This window comes from Carassius gibelio, chromosome A17 (genome assembly GCF_023724105.1).
Source record: "Carassius gibelio isolate Cgi1373 ecotype wild population from Czech Republic chromosome A17, carGib1.2-hapl.c, whole genome shotgun sequence".
NCBI classification, from domain to species: Eukaryota; Metazoa; Chordata; class Actinopteri; order Cypriniformes; family Cyprinidae; genus Carassius; species Carassius gibelio.
In genome coordinates this window covers 1,418,548-1,431,515 of record NC_068387.1, presented here as the reverse complement: position 1 = coordinate 1,431,515, position 12,968 = coordinate 1,418,548, and the positions used below count along the sequence as shown (strand labels likewise).

At 34.8% G+C, this 12,968-nt stretch overlaps 1 protein-coding gene across 4 annotated transcripts in view; it reads left to right on the top strand.

Annotated features, from left to right (window-relative positions):
• The window catches only part of LOC128031481 (connector enhancer of kinase suppressor of ras 3), a 129,930-nt gene that overhangs the window by 50,108 nt on the left and 66,854 nt on the right, over positions 1-12,968 (top strand). For all 4 annotated transcript variants that reach the window (XM_052619775.1, XM_052619776.1, XM_052619778.1 and 1 more), the window contains exon 5: positions 2,955-2,996. In XM_052619775.1, coding sequence (XP_052475735.1) covers positions 2,955-2,996 — 42 coding nt within the window. The remainder of the gene's footprint in view (positions 1-2,954; positions 2,997-12,968) is intronic.

Sequence of the window (12,968 nt, the reverse complement as noted above, 5' to 3'; positions counted from 1 at the left end):
CCTAACACTAACCCTAAACCTACCCTAACAGTCTACTCTGAGAGTTAGTAGACATGTAGTTGCAAATTTCTGAGATTTAGTTGATATGTAGTCGACATGTAGTTACAAAGTTACTTACAGTCAGTAGAATGTCCAAAGTGGATAGAAATAAAGTGTAACCTAAAACTGTAACAAAAAATAGCGAGCCAGTTTTTGGGGGTAATCCAACTTCAGTCGGCAATGTTATGCAGAGCAAGGGAGTAGAAGATTGCCCAAAAGTCAACACTCGCACAGGACCAACAACCTGAAAGTTGAGTGAAGCAGAGAGGAGAGAACATGAAAAAATAGAACACAAAACAATCTACTCACAACAAGGACAAGACGGAAGAGGAATATAAAGGAAAGGGGTAATCAGCGACAGGTAGGGTAGAAGCAGCCAATGACCAGCGCAGCCCAACCTCCAGATCAGCACTGATTGCACTGATCACAAGCCGCTGAAAAAAGCACAACACACAGACAGAAGACCCGTGACAGACACCATATTTTATGTATTCTGTGTGTTATAAACATGGCTGAAACTAGGGTTTGAAAATTAATGAGGTCTCGGTGGGGTATTAAGAACCATGCTATAATAACATCTACAAATGCAACACATTATATACACTACATATAGTATAAACTTTAAAAGAGAAAGACATGTAGATATTTGTAAAACATGATTTCTCTGTTTTGGGGTCATGTTTGTCTTATTGAATGTGCAAACTTGTTTTCTTTTTATTTTTTGATTATTGTCTGTTTAAGTGCCAGCGATGCAGTGTTGCCAGGCATTTTTATGGTAACAAATGACAACAGACCACCAACCCCCCAATAATCTAAAATAATGAAATAAGTTTAAATTAGGGCTGTAAAATGATTAAAATTTTTAATCAAATTAATCAGAATTTTCAGTGGATTAATCGTGATTAATCACTATTTGCAATTACACCTGAATCCTAACCATTTTTTTTTTTTTCTGAAATGCGTACCAAAAGATAAATAACAGGACACAGATACATAATTTTCATGTATTGATTCATCAATATGTGGTTCTTTTTTTCTAAATTTCAAAAGTTTAACATTTACTTAATCAAATTTACCTGAGCACTATATCAAACCATGCCATTTAACTACAGATAGTGTAAGAGTTTTAGGTGAACCAGTGGTTAAATATAGCCACATATCTATGAAATTATGCATAGAGAAACTCGAAAGAATGAACTCAGAAACACAAACATGCGCCCTCTGCACTCTGGGTACTCTTGTTTTTAGTAGGTGTTCATTTGCTCTGCCACAATACTTTAGGATCGATATTTTCACGTTCTGAAGGCTTCAAGTGCCAGTAAAACCAAGTAAAAATGCAAATGCTTTTTCAAACAGCTGTAATTTTCACTGCATTGCATGTAGGCGTTCTGCGCATGGGCATTGTGAAACACAGGACTCTATAACAGGAAGAAGCTCCAGCGTATCAACTACCAAAGTCGTCTCTGTTTATCGAGCTTGGCATGAATGTATTTGAGAGTAACTGGGGTAAAACCTTAAGCTTCTTCTGTGTTTTCGTCGCAGCGCTCGCCGCTGTTTTTTTACTATCTTGAGAATTCAGAGATCGACGAGACTTTCCTGACCTAAATAATTTGTCACACTGCGCATGCGTGAAATGCGTTAAAAAATTTGACGTAATTAACGACAAACAACTAATTAACGTCGTTAACGCGCTATTTTTGACAGCCCTAGTTTAAATATTTAGTTTTGGAAATAAGATTAAGTTATCACAAACTTCCCTCTTGATTACCTTCCTAAAGTGTCACATTAAGTGGAAAAAACAAGTCCAACAATGTGTCTATTAAATCTCTTTCCATCATTTTAAGGTGCTGTAGGGAACTTTTGTAAAAAAATATTTTTTTACATATTTATTAAACCTGTCATTATGTCCTGACAGTAGAATATGAGACAGATAATCTGTGAAAAAAATCAAGCTCCTCTGGCTCCTCCCAGTGGTCCTATTGCCATTTGCAGAAACTCCATCGCTCCCGGTAAAAAATAACCAATCAGAGCTGCTAACTTTGTGTAACTTTGTTTGTGTTCAAAATGTAGAAAAATGTATATAATAAGCGAGTACACCATGAATCCATTTTCCAAACCGTGTTTTTGGCTTGTCCTGAATCACTAGGGTGCACCTATAATAAGTGTTTATATTCGGACTATTTTAGATTGCTTCGGGGGTACCGCGGCGGAGTAACCCAGTACCTTTGTGATTCTTCATAGACATAAACAGAGAGAAGTAGTTCCGGCTACGATGTTCTTCGCAAGCAGTTCTGTTTATTAACCGCTAGAGCGTCACTACCGCAGCTTTAAATGTAATTGTGGGGTTGGCGCAGTGGATAAGATTAATTGTAAGTTGCTTTGGATAAAAGCGTCAGCTAAATGAGTAAATGTAAATTATACATTTAGATTTTTAAGTGACTAATTTTAAAGTTTTAAATGACTAATTAGTTATTCAGAGAATTTCAAATTTGATTTCTGATTATGAAAAAGAGGTATGGACCATTTTGACCTTATAACTGGACTTGTGGTCCAAGTGTTGATTATCATTGGGTGCACTATTCCTTCAAAGCTGGCATAGCAACGGTCCAGCAACCTTCAAATATTTAAAAACGTAATATCTCTCCCTTCTACCCTTAATGCACCAGATGCTGGGTTTCCTTGTCCTACTGTTCATTACTTTGGTATACTCCCACAATGTCTTGTGTAATTATTTTGTCTCGGACTTGACATGGAGATGTAATTCAAGGCTGAAAGCTGTTTATTTTAGGCTAGAGGTCATTCACTATTGTTGTGTCAAGCTCAGCAATTATACAGCATTCCTAAATGTGAACTTTTTATTTGTATTATTCAAAGCAGTTTCAATGATCTGCAATTTTTCTTTCATTCATGCACAGGACTGCACTGTCTATGACATGGAAGAGAATATTTTGGATGTTGTAAGTATTTTCAATTTCTAGTATTATTTTTTTATATACTCTTTTTATACTTTTTTATATATTGTGTAAATTAGGATAATGAGAGTAGTTTAAGTTAGTTTTATACCGCTCAATTTCTCAGACAGCAACACATTTTACATGTAAGTCACCTTTATTTATATAGCGCCTTCAACAATACAGATTGTGACAAAGAAACTGAAGCATTAAATAGGAAAATAGACAAAAATGCAAAAAGGCAGTTCATCATTGAATTCAGTGATGTCATCATCCAGCTCAGTTCAGTTTAAATAGTATCTGTGCAATTAAGTCGTGACAGAATGGAGAAAAAAATGTTGGATGAATCCAGGCTCAGTCAGGAAACCAGCAGTTCAATTCCAGGCTGCACCAAAATCAGATTGTGCAGAAGAATCATCTGTTTCCTGTGGACTTGTCCCGGTGGCCATCTAGGAGACAAGGTCTTGACTGTGGATCTGTCTCTGGGACTCTAGTTGTCCTGGACTCTGCTGACATTCAGGGCTGTAGCTTTAACAATGTAGCAAGTACATTGTGTGTTATGGGAAGTGCTCCCAGTTCCGGTTCTCCTAATTAATGCAGCCTTAAAATCCTTTAACGGGTTCAGATACTAGAAATGTTTTAGTGTGTTATGTGTAAGCCAGGTAAAAGAGGTGGGTCTTTAATCTAGATATAAACTGACAGAGTGTGTCTGCCTCCAAAATAATGTTAGGTAGGTTATTCCAGAGTTTAGGCGCTAAATAGGAAAAGGATCTACCATCCGCAGTTGATTTTGATATTCTATATATTATCAAATTGCCAGTTTTGCGAACACAGCGGACATGGAGGACTATAGTGCAATAAGAGCTTGCTCAAATACTGAGGTGCTAAACCATTCAAGGCTTTATAATAATAATAAGTTTTATTTATATAGCGCCTTTCCAGAGCTCAAGGACACGTTACAATTAACAAACAACAATAAAGGCAATTGACAAAGAGAGCAGACAGAACAACAATAGGCAAATGAGAGTGCAAGTACAGTAAGTGAGAATTGTGTATATGGGGCAGCAACCAGCAGAGAGAGAGAAAAAAAAAAAAAAAATACAAAAACACACTAAGACCTATAACATTCAGAAAATAGGTGTGTTTTGAGCATGGATTTGAATTCAGAGATAGTGTTAACAAAACTGAGTGATGGGGGGAGAGAGTTCCACATTTTGGGTGCAACAACACTGAATGATCTGCCCCCCATTGAAGCAAGGCGATGCCGAGGGACAACGAGGAGGCTGGAATCAGCGGATCGTAAAGAGCGAGTTGGGGTGTAAGGGAGAAGCAGGTCACAAGGTCACAAAGAAAGGAATGGAAAAAGAGAAAAGTTGACATCTCATTTGTTTCTCCGTGAAAGCAGTTGCTTTATAAGTAATAAGAAAGATTTTAAAATCTATACGATGTTTGATAGGGAGCCAGTGCATTGTTGACAGAACCGGGCTAATATGGTCATACTTCCTGGTTCTAGTAAGAACTCTAGCTGCTGCATTTTGGACTAGCTGGAGTTTATTAAGTGTGCAGAACAACCACCCAATAAAGCATTATAATAATCTAACCTTGAGGTTATGAATGCATGAATTAACATTTTTACATAACATAGACAGTGTTCTAGGTTATTACGTGCAAAGTTTTAAGGTCCTATAATGAACACCTTTGTTTTTTCAGAATTTTGCAGTAAGAAATTACTCTTCATCCAGGATTTTATATAGACTATTCCATTATTTATTTTTTTGGCAAATTGGTATATTTCTCCAGGCCATGAAGAAATATAGAGCTGAGTATCATCAGCGTAAGAGTGAAAGCTAACACCATGCTTCCTAATGATATCTCCCAAGGGTAACATGTAAAGTGTGAAATGTAACAGCCCTAGTACTGAGCCTTGAGGTACTCCATACTGCACTTGTGATTGATATGATACCTCTTCATTCTCTGCAACAAATTGATGGCGGTCAGATGAGTACAATTAAGAACCATGCTAATGCACTTCCATTAATGCCAGCAAATTTTTCTAGTCTATTCAAGAGAATGTTTTGGTCAGTAGTGTCAATCGAATAGCACTAACAGAGAGATACAGCCACAATCAGATGATAAGAGCAGGTCATTTGTAACTCTAAGGAGAGGAGTCTCAGATTCGGGATTGGTCTGTAATTAACTAGTTTTAGGTCTATAAAAAAAAAAAATATATATATATATATATATATATATATATATATATATATATATATATATATATATATATATATATATATATATATATAATTTTTTTTTTTTTTTTTTTTTTTTATCTAAGGCTTAATAACAGCCAGTTTGAAGGTTTTGGGGACATATCCTTATTACAATGATGAATTAATAATAGTCAGAAGAGGATCTATGACTTCTGGAAGTACCTTTTTTAGGAGCTTAGATGGAATAAGGTCTAACATACATGGTGTTGGATTAGTTGATTTAACAAATGTATACAATTCTTTCCCTCCTATGGTGGAGAATGATTGGAACTGTTCCTCAGGGGATATATAGTGCATCTGATGTCATACTGTAGCTGACAGCTGCATGGTTACAATTTTATCTCTAATAGTATTGATCTTGAAAGTTAAATTCAATTCAATTCAAGTTTATTTGTATAGCAATTTTTACGATACAAATCGTTGCAAAGCAACTTTGCAGAAAATTAAGTTTCTACTATATTTAGTAGTAGCTTATAAGTGGTGATTAGTTTATGTGCAAATGACAGGACTTTTCAGAAAAATGTATAGAAGACACAGTCAGCCAGACGATGAACACTATTAACAGCAATTAAATGTGACTGCATAGTAAGTAGCAATATTTGTTAGTTTTGTATGTTTCAGGGTTAGCATCATCTGAGGTCCTCTGAAGGATTGGCATCATCTCTTCTCAGGTGTTCTGGATCCTGACTGGAGCTTGTGTAAATCCTATGGCAAAACAGATGAACAAATAGAGACATCATTAGCGTAGCTGCTGTTCCAACAAAGTAAAATTAATTAGTTTAACCCAAGCTAAAGAATAAGAATGCATATTAGTAGTTATTATTCTATACCTTCTGTCATGATGATTTATGACTTTGACCTTTGACCTTTTGACAGGTTGAACTTCCGGTAACCTTATGATGGATGGGCGGAACTTTCCGACTTCAAGGGTTAACCTATGACCTTTCCACACATCGATCATGCGTTTTTGACAGAAAGTTTTACCCTATTGACCTAATTAGTTCTAAATCATGGTTTTGACGGCTAGTTTAAACGGAAGATGAAAGACTCCTCACGCATCGATCATGCGGTTTTGACAGAAAGTTTTACCCTATTGACCTGTTAGTTCTAAGTTAAAACGGTATATGAAAGACTCCCCAACCATCGATCATGTGCTTTTGACAGAAGTTGTTTGAAGTTTGTGTCAGTTAGCTTGTTTGAAGTTTACCACAGTTATACGGTTATGTGTGTGTGGTTATACGGTTTCTCCCCCTCCCATTACGTTTATGAGCGGTGTATAAATGGGGTCTGTGTGTTCTACATTTATATATATAAAACATCCTATAATTTATATATATAAAACAATTAAAGATTGAAAAACATTTCAGTTATATAATTTATATAATCTAAAACACATTTTAATTATTTCACATTTATATATAAAACATTATATAATTTATATAATCTACAACACATTTTAATTATTTCACATTTATATATATAAAACATTATATAGTTTATATAATATACATAATCTAAAAACAATTTAACTAAGGTTGAAAAAACATTCCGTTCTTTTAAAAAAAAGGTTATAAATTAAACCGTATAAAAAATATACTGAAACCGACTGTTTCAGATAAAACAAGATCTTTTTTTTCTTTTTCTTTTTTTAGAGAGCAGGAAAGAGATGTTTTCACATCACCTTCCTGACCCGCAAGTATTCACAGCGTCTTCGTTTGCACGCTACACTTCACTTTCTTCCGAATTTACTAACCAATCATAATATCTTCAAAGCCATTTTTAATTAAAACCAAACGCATCTCACACGGGAGTACCATGATTTTGACAGTTTTCTGACGGTTCACCTATGAATTACGGCTGGTGCGCGTCTAGCATCTCTTGTACCCCCTTTCTCTCTCTCTCCCTCTCTCTCCCTCTAATGCCCGTGTACACACATTCGTCTCCAAGTCTTATTTTCTTCTTTTAATGAATATAAACACATTATACATTCACAAACAATATAAAACAAAACATTTACATTAGTTTTGTTCATCACTAAAAAATATACATTTTACCAGGATCGGGGAATATATAATTGAACAGAATGAAGAATATGGTCTATTGAGGAACCCGGACGTGTCATTGACACAATTCAGTTAAATTCATTTCACATTATTTGTTGCAAGACATTTTCTATATTATATTTAAAACCTTTTATATCCATCTTTATATCATATCTTTTTCAAAAAGCTGTTTAATTATTTATTTTAACCGTACACCTACAGTACCACCATACAATAAAATGCTGCATGCACGTACACTTTTAAGCGATCTGAATTATGACTAGCCTATAAATTTCATCATAAGCCACACGTACCTTGTTATATCACTATAATATCCACGGCGCTATACAAATTTGTATTCTGATAAACCATATAAACAAGCGGACATACGCGTGGACATATCAAGTTAAAAAGAGACTTATCTCTATTTTAAACAATATTAAATTACATATGACGGCATGTTACTAAACCGGAACATACATTTTAAACAAGTATTCATCGTTTTTATAAAACACATCGCAGTAACAGACATGTTACTAAACCAAAACAAATAATTTTATCATACATTTTTTTTAATCATGTATTCAATCAATACTTATACAACATATACAAACACATTTTAAACATATTTTAAACAAAAACTAATCATAAACACAGCCTTCTCAAAATTACAGACATGTACAATCATGCTGATCACATATTATGGGATATTCAGACTTTTAGCCACTAATACGTTTTAGGATAATGAAAAACACCAACGTCTGAGGGGTGTCAAAATATCTCCAGTCCCCAAAACCCACTCAGTCTCCAGGGGTTAAAGAATATGGAAATAAATAATTATATAATGACATCGGGCTACTAAAGCAATTCATTAAACAAAAAAAAAGGTATTCAACATTTAAGTTAATCAAACTTAAAAAAACACACCATACTCTTCTTTTTTTTAAAAGATAACTTATTTTAAATGTGATAGCATAGTATATATACAATAAACATTTCTGATGATACATATAAAAAGTTATCCCTTACAGTTTTAGACCGGTGAGAGATGTCCAAACATGAATGAAATATCCCACAAAATAAAATAATACGACTTAAAAAATAAAATAAAAATGATTAAATCATAAACAGAATCTCACAGGTCCTCGTAGTGAAATGTATGTGAGACCCGAGGGGCTGCTTCACACACACACCCCGCGCAGGCGAGGGTGGAGTTCCAGACCGCATGATCTAAGTCAATGGTGTACATTATTTCAAAGCTAACATTAATGTAATGTTTTTTAATAATCAGTACCCCCGGTACATCTGATGTCCGTTGATTCTTAATTCAACAAAATGATGATATATATGACCTAAAATATTTTATATTTTTATATAATATTATATAATAAAAAATTAATTATATCATATTATATCATATATCATATATATGATTATATTATATTAGATGCGTCATGCATTAATCACTTTAGATTCTTTAAAGTTCTTATTTTTAGCACCATTTTCAAAGTTTTCATACCATCTCTCTCTCTCTCTCTCTCTCTATCTCTCTCTCCCTCACACCCACACACACACACACACACACACTCTCTCTCCCCCCCTCTCTCTCTCACACACACACTCTCTCTCTCTCTCTCTCTATCTCTCTCCCTCTCTCTCTCTCTCTCTCTCTCTCTCTCACACACACACACACACACAATGAAACATGAAGCCAAAGTATTTCTGTATGTTTTTTAAAAATAAAACTTAAAATATTGATTTTGCTTTAAATCTATGCTGAGGAGCTCGTTTGTTTGTCACAGTATAGACTGTGAAGTTTAGATGAAGTTGCTTTATCTTTTAGAAGAAAGACCCTCGATCGTATTCAACCATTAAAGATGGTTCAGGAAAGACCCACGCGTCCTAGAGATGTAATTTATGTGCGTTGCTACGGTCGTAAACCTTTCACATATCTACGGTACTTTCAGACACAGAGCAGGAAAGACATTTGCAGGCCCTCTGCTTAGCCGTCCCAAAATACCTCCATTTAAAAGCAAAAATATTAAAATGACCGCCTGTACATCTAACAGGCTGTAGTTCTATTTTATATGTTTTGTATTAAAAGTACTATCCATATTATATTTAAATCCTTATTTAAAACAATATATTTAACCGACAGTATCCCCCAACGTGTTTTTTCCATCAGTTGTTTGCCCTTCAGCCTTATTACGTAGTGCTTTTCATTTAGCCTACTGTAAGATCCCTTTACAATAGTGTAATGAAAGTTAACTTTTCTTAAAGTTTATAGTTGTATTTTACAGTATCCCCATCCTTCTATCCTGTAGTTTAAACACATTGTGTGTCACTAAAGCAAGGCACACCGTCTATCGTCTTATTTTTTAAATAACCGATGACCGTCATCGTCTCTTCATATAATTTATCCACCCGAGTGCTTTTCTTACACGAGTAGAAAACTCTTTCTCTTTGGATGTGTTTGGCAGAAACATAATTTCTACATCAGAAAATTTTTTCAATGTACGCTGAACTTTTCTCATTCGATAGAAATACTATTTTCAAATTATTTACCCGGCCTATAACACTCGGTGTAAATGTTCTTACCTAGAACAGAAAACATACGCTTTGACTGTTTTGTAGATGCCAACAGATTATGTCAAGGGTGTTTCACATCTAAGAATCCCGATGTTTTGTAAATCACATTTTTCTTACACCTCGAGATTTAGCCCTATCAAGATTTTGGACGGCCGTTCACAATTTTTTTGTCGGACCGTACGTTTTTATGCGATCTTTGTGCGGCGTCATCGTAATAGGAATAAATGAAAAATTAAGAAATTAAGTTACAGTTTTTCTCTTTGAGATATTTCTTGTACCGCAACTTTGTGTCTGTCCAAAAGTGTGATCGCATGAAGCATCGAAGCAAAAATGAAGTCTAGCTGTTTTGCCCTTAAAACTATTACAACCTAAACAAATCAAACGGTACACTCGTTAAAGTTTCCACTCTCTTGTGAGATACATTTTATCCATAACCTTTTGTGTATTTGAGCGACCAAACCACTAAGAAAGAGAGTATAGCAAGAAAACTAACGTTTACAACGCATATAGAATTCAGAATACAATTGTTAAAGTATTTTATTTTTTTTTGGTTAAATGTTGATTTGTAAATTATATTTTTATTACTCCGTTAGATTTACTCATCGTTTTCGGATAGCGGATGACACAATTCACATTTTGTTTTAAGACTCCTGTAAGTTCATGCTAACTCTCGCGTGGGAAAGAGAGCGGGGTGAGCGTATTCTATTCATTTAAGAAAAATTATTAAACATTTGCCCAAACTTTTTTATTATTTTGACAAAACACAACACGACGACATTAAAGAATGTTATCAGTTCCTACGGCCATCTTCTTCGATTCAAATAAAGCAACATCTCTAGTGTACGTGTGTATGTGCTAAACATCTTTGCTTCTCCACTTCTCCAGATTTGTTAGATGGGCTACCGTTGTAATACAAACACATTTGAGAACTACGACGTTCTCACTTTTGTAACGGTTATAGAAAAATGCCGTACACACTTTTGCATTTCATAATTCAGTGATTTTAGCTGTAATGTCACATAAGACAAAAATTGTCAACGTGTGACTCGTAAACATGTATAATTCATGTATTTATTTTTACCAGAGATAGGTGACCGATCTGTTGACACGTTGTTTTGCAGTTTTCTCAGAGTTTGGTCAAACAGACAAAACGTGAACAAAATAGAGTACAAGATGATTAAACGATTGTCAAGAGAGTGTTTAAACTGAGATTGTGATGCACTTTAGAGCTTTTTCTGGTCTACCTGTGTCACAAAGACAAAGAATAGCCACTACCTCGACTTTTAAAATGAGTCTTACCATCTTCTGTTATGACTGTTACACTTAATACAAACCCATCTACTACACTAAAGTTAGACATTAAAAGTCATGGATGTCATGGATGCGGTATTTTCATCGTATGCATCTCTAAACAGTATTTCAATAAATAAACCGGTATTGATAAGTCGTTCATTTAAGTGGAGGGCGGGATGATTTTGACGGTTTTAGTCATTCGTCGTGCTTAAGGTCTGATCCGGGAAACCGCACTACGACTGGAACTGCGCTTTGTCGCGTCTAAATAACCCGCTCTTCTTTAAGAAAACCGCGAGGCGAGCAGTTTCTGACATCCATTAATTCACTTCATTTTTTTCACAACCGCAAATGTTTTGTTTAGCATACATATTAGTTTTAGTCAGTTACATAGGCGTCACGCATGAAGTTTATAGTTATTTTAAATAATTATGATAGGGTTACAGGTTTAGGTTAGTGGGGTGCCTGTAAGCGGTGACAACTTCGAGCATCGGAGAAGACGGTGTTACTCAAACACCCCATAGCGTTATCTTTTAACAAAAACTATTGTATTGTGCGTTTCTAAGACAAAATCTGTAACAGCGTTCATTAATATGTTGAAATGAAAATAAACATACAAAACTTTATAATGACCGTGAGTTCAATATAGCCTAACACCGCATTGACAAATGTTTGTTCCAACGCTTTCGCCCAAAAATTGCGAGATTTCTTGACTTTGCCGTGTTTAACGGAAGCTAGAGCGAACTGTAAACCACACACTTCCTCATCGCATTACGCTAAGAAACTGCACATGGTTAAAGCTATTACACCATAAACTGTCTAAAGTTGTTAATGTACAAGCACAGTAAACTATTTCTACAAAAAATATCACTGCACTACTGTTTTTGCATATAATACATCGTTCAACAATACTTTTGCACACTCATTCGACTGTATTTATTACCGCCGTTCTCAAGTTCCTGCTGTTCATAGTGTATATATAATCCTTCATTGCTCTGTTCATCATGTACATACGATCCCTACATTGCATTCATATTTATATTCTGTATATACTCTGATCAATATCGTATATAGCAACTACACTGTATATTCTGTATAGCTTTACTTACTCTGCACTTTTATGTATATAAAACACTATATTCTTGCACTTCTGGTTAGATGCTAACTGCATTTCATTAGCTCTGTACTTGTACTCTGCATAATGACAATAAAGTTGAATCTAATCTAAACAAGTACAATCGTACGCTTCCAGGACTTTGCTCATTCTTTCTGTTTAAATTTGTTTAAACTGACTTTCGCATTCTTATCTTATTTTCACCAACTAAGTGTTATTCCTAGGCCTCGCGGATTGTTTTCTAGTTTTGGCCCTCAACCTCTTTGTTCATACGTAGCGATATCTCTGTGAATCTGTTCGATTTCATAAAATATCTTTTACGTCATATCATTATACTATCCTAGTTTATATCAGATACAAGTTTGTTTCTTCATATTTCTCTTACATCTACCCCCGTTAGAGTATCCGCGACTGTATACTCATTTGTTAGTCTCTTCGGACATGTGCTAAATCATTAAAAAAATGAACTCTGAGAAAGAATATCCGGTGAAAGGATTCAAACTTTTATTTCAACAAAACAGTGTTGAATTTACAATGAAGTAATGAAGAAAGTGATCAAATTGTTATTACAAACAATAGGGATGACATGACATCACAAGTTATCTAGCCAGAAAAGAAAATCTCGACAGGCCCTCAAGTTTTGTTCTACTATGAAATTGACGACGGTTTCAAT